Source organism: Anser brachyrhynchus, assembly GCF_964034855.1.
Source record: "Anser brachyrhynchus genome assembly, chromosome: 17".
NCBI classification, from domain to species: domain Eukaryota; kingdom Metazoa; phylum Chordata; class Aves; order Anseriformes; family Anatidae; genus Anser; species Anser brachyrhynchus.
Window position 1 is genome coordinate 10,380,307 of NC_137710.1, and position 21,150 is coordinate 10,401,456.

A 21,150-nucleotide genomic window follows, 5' to 3' on the forward strand; every position below is an offset into this window, starting at 1 on the left:
TGAGACAATTCAGCCATACAAAGCCGTTCTGCTATTAACTGATCCCTGGGCTACAAACCCTGCTAGTGCTGCTCTCCTTTCAGCAGCGCTCCCACACGGGAGCAGGCAGAAGCAGGGGCTGAGGCAGCTCGTCCAGCTGCCGGGCAGTGAGGAAAGGCCACTGCACATCCCTCCGTTAATACCCTACCCACTGCTGGCAGCCAGGCAGCTTTTGTCTCCCCCCTGGCTCCCAGTGACACTCCTGAAGCCATAACGCTGCACCCCATTCAGCAAAGTGATTTTCTCATGACCCAGCCTCCCGGAGCTCTCCAACCAGATCCTGAAGTCCTTACTCAGCATCTACTCCCTCCAGCTGGGATTAGCCTGAGTCAGGTTCAGCAATATCTCAGGATCTGTTGATGCTGATTTCTCTCTTGCAGGTGCTTAGCTACAGCAGGGAGGGGATGAACAGGGAGAGGGAGAGTCAGGGCTTTTGTCTGATCAAACAGAGTAAAAAAAGAAGGGCCCGCAGGATTTGGCCTATTATAGTTAGAGCCCTACATAAGTACTGTGGCACAGCTGATGTATTGGCCAGGCTGCTTCTCAGCCCAGCCCCATTCTGTCCCTGTCTGTTCAAACCAGACTCACACCCCTGGCACAGTATTTGAAAGAGGCTACAGGGATGCTGAGCACCCACATCTCCTTCCTCCTTCAAGGCTCTGTGGAATGCTGAGAAGGCAAATGAACCTTTCAGGCTCTGTTGAGCAAAGAGCTGTGGCTGTTCCCAAAGTGAGGGCCCAGTGGCCGCAAGAACAGGTTCTTTTGCAGAGGCACTGTGTGATACTTGTGTCACGGATGCACACGGGGAGCCCAGGCTGTTCCTACAGCTGTGTGCCCTCACGTTACAGCTACCAACACCCTGGCTTGCTGTGAAGGGCTTGCCATCTGTCACGGGCACCTGGGCTCGGCGTGGGTATGGCTCTGAACAGTAGCGAGCTTGTGACTCCAGCTGCAGAACGCAGAAGGTCAGGCTGAGCTACTGGTTATACTGGGAGCATGACTCGGTTGCCTGCAAAATCTCAGTGGCTAGAGATGGAATTCAGGCTTCGGGTTTTTTTTACCATCCTGTTGGATCACAACGATTTCGTCTGAGGAAAAGCATGCACTAAACTTGCTGTGCACTGCTCAGGGAGGGAGGGATGCATATGAGGAAAACACTTCTGCCCACTGCAGGTGAGGAACGGTGCCAGAATTGTACTATCAGTTGCAGACGACTAGCAGTGGGCAAAATTCCTGCCACTTTCTAGATTGGTAAAAACACCTCCTCTGGGTCCAACAACAGACTTACAGAAAACACAGCCCACGTAAGCACTGCCAGCCAGATGGCACGTTTTGAACCGTGTTAATCTCGACAACCTTTTGCAGCGTTGAGTTTGCCCGGGAATAAAAGCTCCCCCCAAGCGCCTGGATGCAAGGAGCGGTCCCGGCAGCATCCACTCCTCTCTTTGTCTTCTCCACCGAGGAACCCCCGGCAGAACAAGCCCCGGAGGAGGAGGCGCCTCCGGGAGAAGAGGCAGAGGGGGCTGCCCAGCCTGTGGCAAGACAAGCGCAGGGGCACGGACAAATAACCCCCGCCCGCCCCGGGTGCCCGTCCTCGGGGGGCGCCGGGAACCGCCAGGCGGGGAGCGGGGGCGGAGCCGGCCGGGAGGGGCAGCCCGACCTCCCCCGCCTCTCGGGGCACCTCCCCCGGCCCGGAGCCCGGTGCCCGGAGCCCGGTGGCGGCCCGGAGCGGACCAGCACGGCCATGGGCTCCCGGCTAAGCCGGCAGAGCAGCCTGGAGGAGGAGGGAGCCGCCGGCGAGGAAGCCAACGGCGGCAAGGCGGAGGGCGGCCGGGGCGACTTCCACCTCTCGTCCCTGCTCCTCCACCCGCAGAGGCTGCCCGGGGTGCTGCGGAAAGCCTCCCCGGCGCCCTACGTGCGGCGGGTGGGGTGGCTGCGGGAGATCCAAGCCACCATCCGGGAGCACAAGCGGGAGCACGCCGTGCACATCCTCAGGCTGCTCAGGAAGGTAAGCGCTGCGGGCTGGGCTGGGCTGGCCGGGCAGAGCCGTGCCGAGCCGCCACCTCCGGGGATGCTCGGGCAGGAGCAGCCGGGGGGGCCGGCAGCCGGAGCCCCCTCCCCAGCCCGGCCGTGCGGGTCCGCAGCCCCCCGGGGCGCGGCTCTTTGTGCTGCCCGTCGGGAGTCGCCCCCTCTCGGGAACAGGGGTCGGGAGCGGGGCTGCGCAGACCCCAGGAAAAGGGGTCCCCGAGCCGCAGCCGCGCCCAGCCTCGACGACCCCCCAGGGAAAAGCCGCCGGGCACCCCACTGCCACCGCCACCAGGCCCCCCGCCCAGGCAGCCTGGCCAAGAGCTGGCTCCGGGAGCAGCCAAGACGGTGCTGGGGAGGCCGCCTGGGACAGACTGGGCTGAGAGGAGAGGGAAAGGGGTCAGTGTATCAGCGGGAGCTTGCTTCTGTCTGCCGCCATTCCCGGACAGAGAAGGCAGCGTGCAGACAGCCTGGTGCCAAAGTGATGCTGAGCACAGAGCCCCGCTGCTGGAGCAGAGCCAGCTCCTCCGCTGCTCAGCGGTACCGTCGCCTTCCAGACAAACTCGGCTCCCCCAAATTGCGGGCAACTCCGTAATAAATAGCAGAGGGGACAGATCCTCCCTCCAACTCAGGCATAAAACAGCATTGGTTCTTAGCTTATCACGTTGTTTCATCATCTAGTGACACGCTACGTATCTTGGGACCACAATGAGTGTCTTGCCACAGTGGCATGTAGCCTTTGGGTGCAAGCCCCTTGGAGCAGGGACTGGCTTGCAAGGCTGCTTGTGCAGCCACGCTACCAGAGAGCGCAGCAGCCGCAGGGAGCTGCATTAACAGCCCTGGCTGCTCCCGGAGCCCCAGGTTTTGCAACACACCTGACAGTGGAGATCAGTGCGCTACCAGCAAGTTGCATTTTTATGACTAACAATTTACAAGACCTAAAATTACATCACTACTTTTCATGTCCACTGCCCTAGACTTCACGGGAGGAGTACTACCAGCACTACAAACACCCTTCTTGCATGCATGTAGATAGATAAACCCTAAGCAAAAAGCTTGTATGGCAGACAAGGACTGAATAAGATTTCAAAGATGGTTTTGGAAAAGCACTGTTAGAGTCAGCCATTGACTTCATAAGTGTGGCAACATAACATGAACAGACTTTTGTAGGGTTTACCAGAGGCCAGAATTACAAAATGTCATTTCCTATAGTGCTCAGCGCCTCTCCTTGAGGCTGAAGCACTGAAATCCCTCACAGACCTTGAGGTCTCCAGAAGGTCCATCTGGGAACAGCCGGGCTTTGAATGCTGACTCACGAGGCCATTGGGCGCAGAGGGTCCTTTCCAAGCCCTCCTTTCCATGTAGCCTGCCAGTTCCTTTCGGGATCAGCTGGGCGCCTGGCTTCCCAAGTCTGCACTGAGAATTGCCATGTCCTGGGCATGCCCTTCCAATTCTCCTCGTTATTGCTGGTCCCTGCCTCTGCCTGTCCATGCCAAAACAGCGACTGCCTGTTCATCTGCTCACACCACAGTGGGACATGCATCCTGTACTCGCACTGCAGCCTGCCTCTGCCAAGTTAGGCGGAACCCATCCAACACCCCCAGAACCTCCTATTCTCGGTGTGCTCAAAGATTTCAGAGACAGAGAGCTAAGCTGCTATGGTGTATTGCACCTTTCAACAACTAAACACAGCTGTCAGCCAGGCTGGGGTCAGGCACTCAGAACCAGTCCTCCTCATGTGTCCCATGCCAGCTTTAAAGTGTACCACAATCAGCCTTTTCATCATTTTACAAAATTGCATCACTCTTCAAGTAAATTCAGCCCTTAGCTTGGTGCCCAGCATATCATTCCTTACACAGACTGGCTTACCTTGGCAGTAACACGTTCTCAGGAGTCGTTGATGAAGGCATCCCAGGTGAGGGTCTCTTTGTTACCTGTAAAAAGAGACACACCTCATTCACTCCAGGGGACCACACTTTACACCATGCCTTGTCACTGTGCCTTAGGCCAGGGTGTTTGCAACCCCCAGGGAAGGTAGAGCAACATTGGAAGCAGAATTGCAACCTCCCTGATGGAGCAGATGCACTCAGCCAGACCGAGGGGCATGGGCTGCTGCTGAGTGCCTCCTGCTGCAAGGCAGCTGCTGCTCCCAGCATACACTGACCTCGTCCAGCCCTGCAGATTTACCCTGCAGGCTGTAAGTGGATCTGCCAGTGCTTTTCAACCTGGGGTCTACAGACTCCAAGGGGCTGTGGATTGTTCCTAGGACATCAGAAGGGTGTAATTAAATAAAGAAAGCCAGCTCTAAGCAGATCCACTGAATAGGGATGCAAAATTTCTGCATTTTAGAAGACTACACACTGAGAACAACTGCAAGCTACAGGTGTACACTCATACACATTTCTTTTGTACAGCAGCACTCGAACAGCTCCACTGCACGTGGTCTTAGTCCCAGAAATACCCACCTGCAAAAGACAGGCCAGCTTTCCTGCTGGTGTGAGTGGGCATTGCTCAGCTGAGCTAGTGGAGACGTTAGACTTAGACGAGCAAAAAGTCTGGTACAATCTGATTTCCCTGTGCTGAGACACTGGCCAAGTGTCATTTTGAAGATAACGGCACAAAGCCAACTGAACTGCCCAGATTGATAATATTCTGCTTTCTGCTGCCACCCTTTAGGTGGCCCATTTTCCAAAGAACGAAGGAGGAGAGGAGGAAGAAAGAGAGGGAGGGTGCAAGGTAGGAATACAAGAAAAATGAACTAAAAAATGCCCCTGGGCTAAGAATTTATGGACTATCAGTGCAAAGTGAATAACCACACCTACATTTTATATAAAACCCTCGCAGGCAGGATTTATAATGAGAATGCAGATTCAGCTTAATGGTGTAACTCCAACTAGGGGAGTTTAATTACTGCTCTGACATCTACTGCTGCATGCTCAGCCATGCCATCCTCTTGGCAGCTTTCTTCGTCTATGCATGTTACACTTCGTGTAGGAGGCTCCGTTTCCCCGAAGCCTTACGGTTAAGGGAGACGTTGGCATGATGCCTGGGTACACTCCTGGCCCATATCCAGCTGTGTCTGTCCTTCAGGATTGATCCACTGCTTGGGTTCCTTGGTTGCTTGCGGGTATCGTCTGTGTACCCACAGCGGTGGGGCTGTATAGCATTTGATTTATTCTCCCTTTCTCCATCAGATCTGCAGTCAGGATCTGTCTCTGTTGTGCTCTCTGCTTGATTCGGTCTGAGCATATCCAGAGCAGGAGAGAGTAGATACAGCACTGGCATTGGTTGCTGCTTGGGGTTAAGATCCAGCACCTCTGCCAACTGTGGCTCTGTCCCTGCTGGTTACGTATTTGTGTGCGTGTGCACGCCCAGCTTTCTCTCTCTTTTTGTAAGAGCTCTCAGTGCGTCTTTCCCTGGGTGGTGCCTGAAGCACACATTCAGTGGAGCAGTGTGAACATATGGGGCACCCATTTGCTTATTCATTTCTCCTGGCAGCAGCATGCAGAATGGGCAGAGGACTTGTTTCCTCCCTCAGCTGAGACCTCCTTGTCAACTGAATCAAACTCAGCACCATCCCAGTTAGGGAGCTTTTTTGTTCTACTTTTCTGCTGCTGGGGTATTTTTCTGCCCTCAGGGTATTTTCAGGCGAGTTTCTGCAGTCTTTCTTTCCAGGATGCTCTCCTGTTTTCCCATGTGGTATCTCCCAGTTGTAATTCTTGTGTCGTATTAGGTTTTTAGCTTTCCTCTTAGCAAAAAACAGCACAGTTCTTTGCAGTATCACCCATCTGGCCCCTGGGGAGGCATCTTGTTCCCAGAGATGCTGAGGTTTCTTCTGCTATGCCCAGAGGTGCCATGTACCCTAGGGTCCATGCATGCAAATTGTTCTCCTAGCTCACATCGTGGATGATGGAAAGAGGACTCCCCATGACTGACCTGCAGAGCTAACTATAAATTTACCATTACACCCTAAAAAAAAAATACTGCTGGTGCTTAGTACTTACTGAAAATCTCAAAGCACAGCTCACCTCGTACTCGTGGACAGGACTAGGGTAGATGGTAGTACCTGAATACCTGTAGAAAAGGTTTGATTTTTCCAGAAAAGCTGAGACTGGAGTGGCAGGTTTGGAGCCAGCCCTTCTGCACGGCGCCTTCCACAGATTCACACGCTGAAGCTGACAAAACTGTGAGTTTCTCTGGAGAGAATTCACCCTGGGCTCCATCCAGCCTGTAAATGATACTGCTCTTACCTTCCTGCGGTAGGTGGAAACAAGGCAGTCGGTCCGTGGGCTGTCTAACTCAGCTTCACACTGAATCTCATGCAGCTCTCCACATCTCCGCTATGATGGGTCAGGCACAGCTGCTTCACCTTTGCTAGATAGTTTCCTATGCTGAGTAACCAGCTGGCACCTCATGGGACTTATTTTCTGGTTTCAAATACCTCATGGTTATGGCTTCAAGGAAGCCCGTGTATCTGTCTGTTTTCCTTGTAGGACCTGGGACTGGAAGGAACATTCCTCAATGAAGTCCTCTACAAAAACGCGACTTTCCTCAACTTGGTGGATCCCATCTCCCACGACTTGCTGATGAGCCTTGCTAGAGATCTTCAGTGTCCCAAAAAGGTGAACCCTCCCCTCAGCTCAGTGGATACCTTGCAACATAGCACTGATGCAGAGTGAGCCCAGATGGGGTGGCTCGTTCTGGGTGGTGTTCTGCAATCCTCCAGAGCCAGCCAGCATACACCCTTGGAGTCATAGCACATATTCTTGTGCATATTTCTCTAGAAATCAGTTAAAAATACCTCAGAACATGAATGCAGCTAGGGGAGAGGGAGGTTACAGGCCCAGAAATCAGGAATTTACTTTTCTTGCTAACAGAAAACTTGGCAGGGTACATGCCAAATAAAAATAAGCGATGAGGGGGAGGCAGATGGTGGTGGCATATTCAATGGCATGTCCCAGCGGTTCAAAACAGCTGGCTTATGGGGGGGTCTATGGGGCTGCAGAGGGGAGCAGAGATCCCCGCACCTCTGCCCAAGCTGGTGACTAGGAGGAGGAGCAGAACCTTACTTCTCAGGCTTTGTCATATAAGACTACCCTAACCCTCACTGGGGAGCAATACATCCTCCCCATAGCCCCTCCAGACCTCTGAGTAAAGGGTGCAAGTCGGAGCTCAAAAAGCAAATATGTGTGCAGGATCCCTGCACTGCTGCCACAGTGCTTCAGAGAATGAAGAGAGCAGAAAGGGTGCAGATAAACCTCACAGATATCACAGTCCCACAGCAACACCAGCATCTACTTGTTACCCTTCGCTGCCACTAACACCATCCGTTCGCTCATCAGGCTTGGCAAGTTTCAGGTTTGCTTTATGAGGAGGGCAACAGGATGAGCTTATGCAAAGACAGACATTAAGTACATGCAGCTCAGAGCAAACTGGTGCCCTAGGGAATGCCTAGTGGCTTTCTAAGCCCCATCGCTACGCTGCAACACAGTCTGAAAAATTTTCTCTTCAAGGGTAATTTTTGTCCAAATATTATAAGCACCTAAAAAGGAATCGGAGGGGAGAGGTTGCAGCAATAGGACCTCTTAACCATAGTTCACTGGCCTCATCTCCAGCTGTTCTAGACTGTTTTATCCAGACCACCTCCAACCTCCCACTGTGCAGTGCCCTTCGGGGCGGGGGGTGGCACATGCCATTGTGTAGATGAGATTTTCCCTATTTGTTGAGCACCTCAGGTGCCTCTTGAAGCCACCAGGAGTTTAATTTGGGGGGGCTGGAAAGACTCAGCACCCCACAGCACCAGCACCCATCAGCAGAGCACGTCCGCTCTCCGCCCCTGGCTGAGCACCTGGTGGCTGTAACTGCATTACAGGCAAGCAGCTGAGTGCAACTCCCAGCCTGTCAGTGGAAATTAAATCAGAGAGGACACGGGAAGGAACAGGAGGGTAATTCTCAGTTGTGAGCCAACAAACAGTTGCAGGGCATTGTGCCAGCTTCTGTACTGAAGCCTGGTGTGCACGTGCACCCACTTGGAAAGGTTTGCTGATGTAGGTGGCACCAGGGTGCCAATTCCAGCCTTGCCAGCACAGAAATGGCCCACAACAGGGCATCTAATCCCAGGCACGGACCAGTCCCTGTGGGGTTCCCGAGGGAGCAGTGCTGTGCTGAGCACCGAGACTGGGATCCCTCCTGACTTGGCACAGCAGAACGGCCACATGCTGGCAGCGCGTCCCTGGGATGTTCGGCTGATTCAGTGACTACTTGGAGAAGTCACCGTGCAGCTGTTGGCCCACAGTACAGCTTGCAATAAAGAATAAATTAGCGTATTCCCTGACAGCTTTACTATGTGTTTACCTATCAAATCCCTAAACGCACACGTTGCACCACGGCTGGAGGGCTGAGGAATGGGAATGCAGGTCTCTGTCAGCATTTGGAAAATATGACAGAGGAGGCAGAAATCCCAGCCTTCAGCAGCTGCCATTTGTCATTCTGCTTCACCAGGGGAAGAGGTGCTTTCAAAGTCATGGAGACAGGGAATGCGTGCAAAAACAAAATCAGGAAAGTAGCAGCCACCTCGGTGCCTGATGAGTTACTTCAGGGGTTGGAGGGAACTGCTGTTGGGAAGCTCCCAAACTCAAATATCTGGGAGAAGAAATGACTGCAAGGAAGGGAGGTGCAAGATGGGGACCTCGCTGGTTCCCTGTCCCACCGTCTCGCATCTGGAGCATGGGAGGGACCAAGAGTCCAGGTGCTGCTGCAGGAGGAGCAGGGCTGTCCCAGAGCACCTCTCTCCTAGCGAGAAGCACCTTGGGGATGGGGCAAGGGTGCTGGCTGCTGGACTTCCACATCAGGGGAGCAGATGGGCAGTCCAAAGACAGTACGCAGCTGAAGTCTGGGAAGCACGGTGACAAGGTAATCGATAGAACTTTAGCACAGTCCTGTAACGCAATGAGTCAGCAGCTTGTCTGCTCACGGGCGCTGCTGAGGATACAACAGTGAGGAGCTGAAACACTCCTGCTGTCCACACGTTGTGCTTTTGTGGAAGTACAGCTCTTTTGAAGAAAAGGGCCTAGGATTCCCCTGCACAGAGCCCCTTGCGCATTGTCAGCCACTCCTGCCCTCCAGGCAAGCTCTAACCATGACACCCAGCACGATGCCAGGCCTAAAGCAGGACCCCCTGCCACAGACTCCCCTCTGAGCACCACCTGCTCCCCAGTAGGATGTGCGATTGCAGCCCCAGTCCCCTGGTCAGGGCAGGAACAGGCTGGCTAGGCTGAGGTTCTTCCTGCTCCTGGTATCCCAGGAGGGGCTGCTGTGTCACACAGAGGCATCTCTGGCCTTGTCACCCTTCCTCTTTTATCCTCTTCTCCATCTCCTATTCATTCCCCTGCTTCATTATCACCCCTGTCCCTTTCCCATCCTCTGCCTTGCCTCCTATCATGCAGCATCACACGCAGAGAGTAAACTGTCCCTTTGCTTTCAGGAATATGACCCCTGGAAATCCTCAGACAGGATCTGCAGGCAGCTGATTTACCACCTAACCCCACACTCGAAATGGCACCGACACGGCATGCCCCGGAGGAAGTCCCAAGTGTGGTAAGTGGCCTGGTTGGGGACAGCAGGGGCAGGCACGGAGCGGGGTCTGCCAGGAGAAACCGTGCTGCAGCCGGGCATCATCCCAGTCTGCCCCTGCTGCCCATCTTGGAGAAAGGCAGGGTTGAGAACCTGCATGGCAACCTCTGCTCAGCCTCTTAGAAAATCTCAGCCAAATGGTGCAGCGTCAGTGCCAGCACTCCTCTCCCTGGCTTGGTTTGCTATTTGCTCCTTTTCAATCCCACTGTGTTCGTGGTACCACAGCAGCCAGCCCTCCCAGCTGGGCCTGCAGGGTGCATGGCCCAAGGAGCATGGCCAAAGCCGCAGCCCTGCCGGCCACCCTGCACTCTGCCGAGCTCAGCCAGCCCCAGATTTGCACCCCACTTCGTCCTTGTTCATCCCCATACAGCTTCCCTGTCTGCTGGGAGGGTCTCACGATAAAAGGCAATGCCACAAGCTGCGTGCGCCGCTCTATGGGGAGCACTTTGCGGTGGCTGGCAGAGAGGTGGCCGTCCTTGCTTGCCTCCCACGGCTCCTCCAGGAGCAGGACAGGGACCCGAGGTGGTGCAGGGCCTCACGCACAGGGAACGCAACTCAAAGCACTTGGCCACAGACAGCTCCCCAACGGCGGCTGCTTTCTGTTACTACAAAACCATTCAAACGCCCACACTTGTTCTCCCCCGATACTTGCTGTTTTTTCTAACCAGGTAAAGAGCAATCCCTACTTCTTTTAAACCCACACCTTCTCTTGTTTTCTTCGAGCAAAGCATTGTCCTATGACACAGATCTCCAGTGCTGAAGGAAAGGGAGAAGCAACTACAAGAAGAGCCCCATTAGCCTCCCAGAAATGAATGTAGGATTGGGTAAAAAGATAAAAATGGCAGTGCCTGGTCTTGGCCTTTCTTGAGACTCTCAGAGTCTTTGATGGATGTGCCAGCAACTTAAAATTCCCCACGGGAATTGATATTTCCATAGCACCTTTTGTTCTGACTCAGAAGTAGATCCCCAGCGTGCCTTAAGGAATAAAATCCTATTGGTTTGCTGCCACTACAATTTCCAGGCTATCTGCCTCATATCTGTAGCCCCCCCCCCCCCCTTTGCCACCAGATCTGCATGCTCTGTGACTTTTAATGCACTCTTCTCCAGCACCCCTTGGGGCAGGCTGGTTAGTGCAGCCTGCAGGTGGGATCAAAGGCACAGAGCCATCAGTCAGTCCCAGGGTACCAGAAACTGCAGAGCAGCAGTTTACACCCAGCCTGCCATCCTTCAGCAACAGCATCAAGCCTGCGCAGTCACCCAGTAGTGACGCAGAGAGCAAGTCTGGGGCCAGAGAAAGGGCCCAAACCCCACACAGAGGGGTCAGGTGATACCCCAAGTATTAGCTGGGTACAGAGCATCTGTGAGTACGAGCAGGGAGAAGGCAGCAAGGCAATGTGTGATGGAGGGGAATATAGATCTAAAATGGGTGGCCCTGCCTGGCAGCCAGACCCAGCTGCAAGGTGTTATATAAGACAAAATAATTTTGATTAAATATTAAACAGCAGCACTTCCTCTTTGAAAACTGGAGAGGAACTGGTTTGCAGTTTGCGGCAAAAAGTACCTGCAGAGTTGGCATCTTTGGCTGCTGCAAGAAAATGGATGTTGCCAGTAGCAGGAAAGCAAGAAATAGCCGCTTCACTTGGAGGTATCAGGGCCTAATTTTGTCCAGCCAGGCTGTTCTTAACTGATCTGAATCCTCCACTTCCTGCCATCTGCTAGTGGGAGCACTTTACTGTGATGTGTCTGAACCCATGCCCTTGGCTTGTACCCTTCCTGCCCTCGAGGTCCTTTAAAAAGTATGTGTGTAGCAGCAATACTTCTGAAGGCATTTCTAAAATTTATTGGGGATCTGGGACAGTTGAGAGGAATCAGTGCATGCAAACCATCCTCAGAAACTGAATTTTGTGGTCCCCTGAGCTTTGGCTTCTGGCTTTCATGGAGCTGGTACTCTTGTTCTCTTCTGAAATGTGATTTCTGCTTTCTGGCAGCATGCCATATGGGTCCAGAAGATAATTAACAAGTCCAGTCCACAGACAGCTGTGAGCATCTGCCAGGCATTAATTACATTGGAGCTGTTGTGGAGATGTGGCGTGGGAGGTGGAAAGGACCCGCACTCCTACAGCCAGATCACACACAGGTGTTCGCCCCATGGCCAAGCAACAAACCTGCAGGTCAGGAACAAACCAGTCACATCCCCATCCACTCTCAGTGGAACCCCAAACCCTCAGGAAGTACAAACCTGAGCCACCCATGAACTGATGCAGTAGAAAGGATAAGATAAATTTCTTCAAGCACTCCTGTTTTGGTACACAGCAATCCCAGCAGAGCTGGAATTGTAAGCTCTGTTAAGGACCAATCAGGCTGCTACCAAGCAGGTTCAGTCTTATACTATTCGTGCCATAGCGCCCCAACAGGTACCAAACATTCACAGATAGACTAAGTTTGCAAAACACCATGAGCTACCAACAGAGCGATGGTAATGGGGCCCCGGCCGTGAGTCTAGGAGAGAAATCAACCCACTGCAAGTTGCCATCAGCCCACGTGCTTTTACCAGCTGAAGGCCCCAGGCCAGAAGCAGAGCCCATAGAGAAACGTGGAAGGAAAAAGTTTATTGCAGCAGACAGAAGGCAACAGGAGCTGAGTGGGGAGTGGAGATCCAGCCCAGGGTATATCTGGTTTCTCCAATCAACTTGTCACAGATGATGCAGGGAGATGGGTCCATCTCTGCATGCCAGCTAGTGGGTTCTTGACAGCAACTGTGTGCCTCATGTAATCAAGGCTTTGCAATGTTCCAGCTGTGCTTTCACCCAAAGGGACCTATTTCAGCTGCCCGGGTTTGCCACGCTGAAAGCAAGGGGCTCCATTCTCCTTTCCTGCAAAATCCCATCGCAGGTCTGCAGCTTCCAGCCAACAGCCTGCACCCCACCTTGCAGCTACTTGGGTAGGCTGCCTAAGCAAACAGAGAAGTTGAGCTTGTATTTGTAGGGGATTTAAAATTAAAAGCCTAAGGATAACATTTCCTCAGCAGGAACCAGCATGACCTTACTGCACAATTGTCAATCTCTTACATCCTAATGGGACTTCAGTTATAGAACTGTTTTACAGTGGTATAGATTCTTCACCCTTAATGAGATGAACACATCCAAGGCTGTTGTTTAACTCCAGCTTCTAATTAAATCGATGTTTATTGTGTAAAGAATAATGGGTTGAGAAATACTTCTCTCTGGGGACATAGGGTTTTTAGGCTATCAAGACCACTTCTGTGACATTTTGACAGATGCAGAACTTTTGGATATTACTAAATGTTGGTTTCAGATATCTCAAGGTTTCCTTAGTTCAGTGTTGTGGGAGGACTGCATGTTCTCCTCCAGAACAGGGCTGGACGCAGAGGGCTCATTACTTCCCAAGGGCAAAGTCACGCTGGACTATAGTTCAGAGAGGAAAGGTAGAAGGGAATGAGGTGAATGTGGTCTTTGACTGGAGAGCTGGGTCACAGCCTATACTGCAGTCTAGAAGCTGTGGGTTACAACTGAGCTGCCTTGGCAAAGCTGGGTCAGGGAACTTTATGCAGCTTCCACTTGCATTGCCCCCAGAGCTGGCTACTCAGTGCCCTCCTTTCTTTAGTGCAAAGGATCAAACCTGAGCCCGTAAAACAAGCAAGCAGCAAACAGACTGATCTTTGCAAGCAGGGTGTTCGTGGTGCAGAGAAAAAAAAATTCCACACAGTAACCTGTTCTGGAAGAATAAAGGCAGTTGCGTGCATGGAGTTAGTAGCTCACACACTGCGTACATCTGGGCTTTCCTTGTCACAAGCTGCAGCACGGTTTTTGTTCATCTGCCTGAGCAAGCTTCATTTTGAAACACCTTGGCTAATCTGAAGCTGGGTGGGGAACCAAGTGTTCCTTCTGGGCTCATTGCTCTGTTGCTCATTTATTGATGTGCACTGCCCAGACATTGCGGCATTGGATGCACTTTAAAAATGCAGTGAAAGCATTTGTGTCTAGAAGACTACAGGGAAGCAGCTCAAAAGGGCTTTGGGTCTTTTTTTTTTTCTCCACTCTTGAAAACATCACTCAGGGCCATGGATGACAGCTCTGGCAGATTAGATCTCAGCCTTCACATTGCCTGAGATGAATACTAAGTAGAGCTTCCATTTCACCCTTATGCAACAGAGTAAATAGCCACCACCATTCCTGCTTTACAGACAGGAAGCCAAGTTAGAGAATACCACTCAATTAACTAAAGTCACATGGTAAGAGTCAGATGTGAGTACAGGAACTGCCTCACACAATGTTTTTTGAGAAGCTGCTGCTCACAGAGACATCGACAGACACAAACTGGTGAATAAGCCGTGGAGAGACAGCAGCTGTTCCCTCAGCTTACAGTGCTGAGACCCAACCACTACCCGTGACCAAGGTTCCCAGCAGCACTGGGAGACAGGTTCATCTGGAAAGGCTGTTAGTGATGGAAGGGGGCAGCCGCACCTTGACACTGCCCTGTTAGAGATCGGAAGGAAAAATCCAAGACCAACAGGCAGGAGAAGCAGGACACAGGTGGAGAGATGAGCAGGGAATGAAAGGATGCAGGCTGGGTGGCAGCAGGGACCTTATGCCTTCATGACTCTTGCACAGGTAAATGTTTGACAGAACTGGGAGGATGAGAGGTACTCAGCTGCATCATCACCTATGGATATCCATGTCCTACCCCAGTCGCAGAGGGAGGGTGCCAGGAAGAAGGCTGCCTCTGTGTTCCCTTCTCTCCTCAGGGAGGGATCTCCCCCCAGCTGATCAAAAGAGCGTGGGTGCAAGGGTGGAGACGTGACTTGAGGGACTCCTCATGGAAGTGGCCTGTTTGTGCACAGCTTCCGTCTTTGCAGACGTGCTGGGCCCAGCCTCAGAACAGCTTGGGCTGGGTTAGCCTAGGTCAGCACTTTTGAGGCTTCTCGTTCCTTTGTCTCATCAGAGGCAGCTAAAGCCAGCCCTTCAAAGCAGCACCCTGTGCCACAGGGAAGCAAAGGCAAACAGATCATGCTAAGTAGACAATTAAAAAGCCCAGAGTCCATCCCCTAAACTGCTGCTTAAAGCAGAGCAGCCATCCAGATACACCTGCTGTTAGGCTCTGTGCAGGGCAGAACAGCCAAGAAACACCTGACTCATGGCTAATTAGCCACCTCTCCTCCCAGACTCTTTCCATAGCTCAGAGACAGGACAAAGAGGCTGCACCTGCAGGACCCTGAACACTCGTGCTGAACAAATTCCTTCAAACCCCACAACGTCAAGAGGAGGCCAAGCACCACTGTGGCTGCTGCTGGTCCTGGTCGTTGCACTGGTGAGAGCTGCTACAGCCACCAAAGAATTTAGCTGATGAGGAAGAAGCTGAAGGGCACTGATCTCTTCAGATGGCAGGAGGGCAGGCACTGCTCCCCACTGGAGGCTGCATCCAGCTCCAGGCAGGCAGCAGGGTCTGGCTGCTGATCGCCTTTGCTTCTTGTTCAGTTTCACAGGAAAGCTGGATTTCTCACTTGAAGCTGTTCCTCCAGCATTGGAGAGAGTTTCCTCTCTAAATTTGCTGCAAAGAATACAAACACCATCTGCTTCACTGCATCCAGGGTCCAGATCCTTGCTAGTTGCAAATCCTGGCAATTAGAAATTCACACGCAGCACCAGTTGCAGCAGCACAAGGTTAATCCAGCCTCCAGTGCTTTGCAGTCCTCCGCCTACATGTCCCATGTGCATCAAGAGCCATGTCACTAAGTAGCTGTTTTGTCTCACACAAAGAAAGCTTCTTCAATTAAAGCAGTCTTTAAGCCTATTTTACTTGCAGAAATTAGGGGATAATAGATGACCCACTTCCCTGGAAATAAACCTGGCATTTGCTCAGCTGCTGCACGGATGTCTGAGAGCTTGGGGTCTCGTCCTCCCCTCTGCCCCCGACAGTCATAGAACTCAACGTTCCAAAAATACCAGATGTCAGATAATTCAGAGTAAAGCATTTACAGACATCTCCCTGCCACTGCTCTGGCCAAGGGACATATTTTCCTCTGAAGCAAGAGGAGTGGGCAGCTATTCTGTGCCCTGCCCCAGAGATGGTATTTAGGTGCACCTCTTGCAGCTGCACAGGAACACCAAGCAGTCAAGGAGAATTGCCAGGAATCCCAGCGTGCCGGTTCTGATGCTTCTTCACCTGCCAGAGAGCCAAGGGGCTGCTGCAGCATTAGGGGCTGTTGTCAGCCAGGGCAAGGCTTCTACCAGTGTTTTCCAACTAGAGGCATTTTTACAGGCAAGAGAAAACCACTGGAACTGAGACAGGAGGTTCAGAGTCACCCCTGCAGGTACAGAAATGAGGGCAAAAGGAAACAGCAAAAACAGAGAGGAGAGGAGAAAAAGCAACAACAAAAAGCCAGCAAAGGAAAGAGGGCCCTGGCACTGCACCCGACAGTTTAAGTACGTTCAGCCAGGAGCAGTCCAGCCTGGAGAATCAATTACAGGACAATGATTTGTCTGCTTGACTGAGGCTTCCTTGGGGTACTGGCTTTCAGCTCGGGAGAGCAGCAGAAGGTACTTGCCCTGGTCAAGCACAATCCATGACTTATTACTGCAGTCCCTGCACAGCAGTCAACAGGAGGGGAGGCTTAACGGGCAGCGAGACAAGCACATCACTTTTGTCCTTCTGACGTTTCACCCCACTTATCACTCCCTGCACTCAGAGCCAAGTCACCCAAAAGAGATCAAGAGCCATTCAAACTCACCCCCTCTTTGGAAAGCTGTTACTGCAGATACAGCAGGAGAAATGGCACCTGAATGCTAAGGCCTGCCAGAGGGAGTGGTGCCAACTGCAGACAAGACCTGCAGCGATCCCCCCCCCACCAGCCTGCTTTCCATCCCCATACCAAGCTGTGGTAGCACTAAAGCTCGCCCCTTGTAGCTGTACAACAGAAAGGTCAGATGAGGCTTTGCACAGACAAGGCTTGGGGTGAGGAGGTCCTTCTCTTTGTGTCCCATCTGCCTCCCGCTCCAGGATCTGCCACGGGTTGATAGCACCGTGGAAGAGAATTTTCAGGAGGCCCAGGTTCTGCTTGCACAAAACAGATGCTGAAGTAATTACAAGCTTGCTTCTAACCTTGTTTACCCTGTATTCTCCCTACACACACACCAACAAAGCCTTAATCTAAACCAATTCTGAGGCCAGAGAGGACTTGTGTCTCATCTCTTATACCAGCCAGTGGTATTTTGTCCTATACCACTGCCAGGGACCGGCGACAAACCAGACCAAAAAAAAAAAAAAAAGAGAGAGAGACACAAAGAGTTTTTCCAGGTGAGACATAGAAATACAGCCCCCGCGCAGCCTGGGCTGTTGTCAAGCATCCCTTGGATTACCCAGAAAAGAGAGGCTAGCCCAGCGCCATCCGGACTGCAGCACACACAGTTCACAGCTTCCATTGCTGCTGTGAGCAATGCAGGTGATTAACTCTTTGCAGCCTTGTCTCAGGGACTCTGGTTTCAGAGATACCCAGTGCTGCTCCCAAGCAAAGGCCCTTTGGAGAGCTCACTTGTGTGCTCTTGGACCAACTGTAACTCCCCGCTACATCAGGCTCTGCTGTTTGGCAGTGCAGCCAAGCACTGCCCTCCTTGTCCCTCCCGTGATTCACTGAGGGAACGGTCTGGGTCATGTAAAATGTAATTTGATAAGTGACACGTAAGACTCTTTCGAACCTTCAGGTCTGAATGCAAGTTATTCCATGCTGTTAGCACTTTCTACCATGAGAGCTCATTAGCTTAAGTGCATGTTTGCAGGTACAGCCTCAGCCCTGCACAATGAATTCCCTCAGGACCCACAAGCACATATAGAAATAGCCAGAACAAAGTGCTGCCAATACCATAGAAGGAATGGGGGGGCTAGAGCATGGACAGGGCAGACTGCAAGGTCAATTCCACCTCACACTCCTTCAAGGAAGCACAGCTGCGGGCATACCAGCATCGAATGCGTCCATGAAGGGCTGATGCATACACTGAAGCACATTTATTCACCTGTGTTATCAGACACCCATAGGGAGTATTAGGGGTTGAAGTTTCTGGGATGCCATTAACTACACACATAAAGCAAAGCTTTAGAGGCAGCATCGCAACCTCCCCACAACTGCAGAAGGGCCTGGCACCACTAAAGCTCGCGGGGTCATTCTCACCTGCCATGGTAGCTCCTGTGGCGCTGGAACCTTCTCCAAGGAAATTGCATGTCCCCATGTACCTGCTGCTCTCAGGGCCTGGCTGTGCCGCAGCCGTGCAGGACACTACAGAGAGCCAGATAGGAAGAGTGGGCACCTTCAAACTGGTGGTTAATTCTTAGCCCACCCTGCTCCTCCCGACCCCAACAAGGCACTTTTACATCCCCAAAGCATGTGACTAAAGACACCAGTGGGGATCCTAGTAGAGCTCCCATACCCTTATGACTGATACAGACACAACTGGAAGGACAGCAAGGCTAGTGTTATTTACATAGAAGAATTAGTTTTTCAGACATTACACCAGCACACACTTTTACTCAGTCCTGCAACATCCTCCCCCCGACCTCCTATAGCCCCACAGCTCCTACTTCTCACAGCACTCTCACAGACCTGCAGTCCATCACAGAGCTCCACGTCCCGCTCATTTTGCAAATCCAACAGCCCTATAGCACACCTTTACTTGCTATGCAGCCTACTTCCTCCTCTTCCTCTTCCTCCTCCTTCCATTTGCCAGGCAGATAGCAAGAACCACAGCTAAACCCAACTCTCTCTAGATTTCTTTTAGCACCCCTGTGCCCTCCCCACCTCCTCACAGCTGCAGCAGATCCCAGATGATCTGCTGACCACAGGGACCTAAATTAACAGCCACTTGTGCTGCTTACTGCTTGAGGGACACTGGGGAAGGCTTTTACAGGGACATGTGGTAAATCCACACCTGGAGTGCACTTTGTCTATAGGTTGTTTTCTTGACAAAATATCCTTTTCTCAGCCTTTTAACACTGCTCTACTTCTGCAGAAAAATCTGTTTGCAACAGACCTTGGCGTTCACCTGGAGAGGTGGCACAGAAACAGCCCCCACACAGTGCAAACCGGTGCATTTGGAAAGTTTGCTTGCCACGGTTATTTCTGCTGTCCACGCAGCACTGAATGTCTGTACGTGCACATACAGACAAACCCTTTGAAATGTGCTAGTGGAAGAGAGCTTAGCAACACGGGGTTAGCCAGTTCTTGCAGAGTTTATGTACAAGTGCTGAGAACACACAGGAAAGCCCCAGGACACAATCTGCCCAGAGGCATGGTGCAGACCTTGTGCCCGTTTCCCAGACAAGCTCCGTTAGCCTTTTGCTGAATGTTCTAGCCCAAGTTCCTCGTGAGCCCTCCCCTGCTCCAAGTATATACCCTTAATGGTCTCTCTCTGTCCCTTTCCATCATCAGCCTGAAGACCAGCCTGCAGAAGAAAGTGAGCCAGGACTCGATGGATCTGTCAGGGATCCCCCTGACCATGCGGGATGTCCACCGCATGGCCTACTACCTGCAGAACAACGGGGACCACCTCACCTCTGTGGACCTGAGCTTCACCGAGCTGAACGATGACATGGTGCGCCTGCTGCTGCCCTTCCTCTGGGCGCTGCCCAAGCTCACTCACCTTTCCCTCAACGGCAACCGACTGACGCGGGCAACCATGAAGGAGCTGACTGACACCATGAAGGACATGAACAAGTTCCCTTGCCTGGCCTGGGTGGACCTCGGCAACAACGTGGATGTCTCCTCCATGCCACAGCCCTTGCTCGTGGGCCTGCGCAAGCGCCTCAGCCAGCAGACCACGCTGCCTACCATCTATGAGGCGCTCGACTGCGACTCAGAGATCTCCAGCGGGCAGGAGGGCAGCCAGCTGGAGGATGAAGAAGCAGGAAGCACCCCGTCACGTGCTTTCCCTCAGCAGGGCTGCGAGAGGTGACTGGACAACAGGCCGGTGCTGGCACACTGAAGCCGTCCCAAGGAGAAATGCTGAGTACAAACACCGAGCAGAGGGCCAGCTTTACCGGCTTCCTTTGGCGCTTTTCTCTCGCCTTCCCTGGCATTTCCCCCCCAACTTGCTGTGAGACAAAAGCCTGTCGGTCCCCACAACGTGCTCCACTCCCTCCCCTCACTGCCAAACCCATCGCCCACGTTACAGAGAGGAACCAGTGACTTACAGTGAACCTGGTCCCCAGGCAGGGTCTCACTGGAGAACAGGAAAAGACCTGTCGGAGTCAAGAATATCCTCCAGAAGCCATTGGGTTGAGGGAAAGTGATGTGGGGGGAAACCTAAAACAGAAACAGGCTTGCAGTTTACTTCCTTTCTTCCTTTTCCTAGGCACCTTGAAAGGCTTGGGACCTGCAGTCTTGAGTGTGAAAGGAGGTACCCCAAGAGCCTAGCTGTTGTGGAGCTTAGCTGAAGGGCTCAGAGGCCAGAGCTGGAGCCCGGCAGTGTGTCTCCCTCTTGTGTCTGGCTCCTTTTGTTTTGTTTTTTTCCTATTGTGTGTTTTGTATTAACGTCTGAACAAAGGGACTTGGTCAGAGACCATTGGATTGCATAGGCTGGGGCGGACACATGGCTTGGAACTGCCGCATCAGGATATTTGCTGTGTGACCGGGGTGAGAGGGAGGGGAAGGAGGTATGTGTTGGTGGGAGCATGGGGGATGGGGTGAGTTGGGATGGGATGGGAAGGCCGAGGGTAGAAAAGGGAGGGGAAATAGTCTTGTGGTTTAACAGGATTGGTTTCAAGAACTGTGTTTTTGTATTAAAATTACAACTTCCAAGTGAAATTAAGGAGAATCAGACAGCTAAGCGCATAACTGTGACACTAGAGGAGCAAGCAGCAAACGTGCCAGAGGTGGGCACTTCCTAAACTAAAGCGCAAAGCGTTGGCTCCTCATGGCATATGGCACACCTCTTAATGCAGAGACGTGATGTGAGCAGCTGCATTGCCATTTTCAATGCTGTCCAAAACCAAACCAGTGATGCAAAATTTCTAGTGTTTTCCACATTGCTCATGCTCTATATAAACACAATAAACAATTCTCTTGGATATAAGCATGAAGCACTGCTAAGTCTGAGTATCTGGGTTGTTCACAAACTGAGCCAGCAAGCCAGCCGCTGCAAAATAAGGACCAAGAGTTCTCGTGCAGCGCCTGAGCAGTGGGAGAGGACCAGCAGGTGCCATTCACACCAGTGAGTGAGGTTCATTCCTCATAGGAGGATGAAACATCTGTGCTCATTTGAGGTAGGCTGTGGCCTTCCATGTTGCAAAAAAAACCTGATAATACTTTATCTGGTAAGTCAAGTCGTCTCGATTATCTGTCCCCACAGGAATTCAGGGAGCAGATATGATTTTGAAAGACTTAAGAGTTAAAGAAATCAGATGAATTAAAAAGAATACCAACGTACAAATCCTGGCCCTCCTAAATTA

General features: G+C 52.2%; 2 protein-coding genes across 5 annotated transcripts in view; one reads left to right on the forward strand and one right to left on the reverse strand.

The window, feature by feature from the left end:
* The window catches only part of GGT1 (gamma-glutamyltransferase 1), a 66,276-nt gene that overhangs the window by 40,031 nt on the left and 5,095 nt on the right, over window positions 1–21,150 (reverse strand). The window contains exons 1-3 of one of the 4 annotated variants that reach the window (XM_080560061.1): window positions 18,372–18,495; window positions 17,879–17,983; window positions 3,934–3,998 (exon numbers count right to left, since the gene is read on the reverse strand). In XM_080560061.1, the coding sequence (XP_080416187.1) occupies window positions 3,934–3,974 (41 nt within the window). In that variant the 5' untranslated portion in view covers window positions 3,975–3,998; window positions 17,879–17,983; window positions 18,372–18,495. Of the gene's footprint in view, window positions 1–3,933; window positions 3,999–17,878; window positions 17,984–18,307; window positions 18,332–18,371; window positions 18,496–19,893; window positions 20,008–21,150 lie in introns of those variants that run through there. The other 3 variants (XM_080560059.1, XM_080560064.1, XM_080560063.1) reach the window with 3 other exon arrangements.
* LRRC75B (leucine rich repeat containing 75B) lies at window positions 490–20,774 on the forward strand. The gene is made up of 4 exons (XM_080560081.1): window positions 490–2,047; window positions 6,558–6,686; window positions 9,548–9,660; window positions 19,133–20,774. Exons 1-4 carry the CDS (start codon window positions 1,448–1,450, stop codon window positions 19,653–19,655), a joined length of 1,365 nt encoding a protein of 454 aa, XP_080416207.1. The 5' UTR covers window positions 490–1,447; the 3' UTR covers window positions 19,656–20,774.

Coding starts and splice junctions, on each gene's coding strand:
- LRRC75B (XM_080560081.1), top strand. CDS start 1,448: ATGCAAGGAGCGGTCCCGGCAGCATCCACTCCTCTCTTTGTCTTCTCC. Junction 2,048..6,557: donor TCCTCAGGCTGCTCAGGAAG/GTAAGCGCTGCG, acceptor TTTTCCTTGTAG/GACCTGGGACTGGAAGGAAC. Junction 9,661..19,132: donor CGGAGGAAGTCCCAAGTGTG/GTAAGTGGCCTG, acceptor TTCCATCATCAG/CCTGAAGACCAGCCTGCAGA.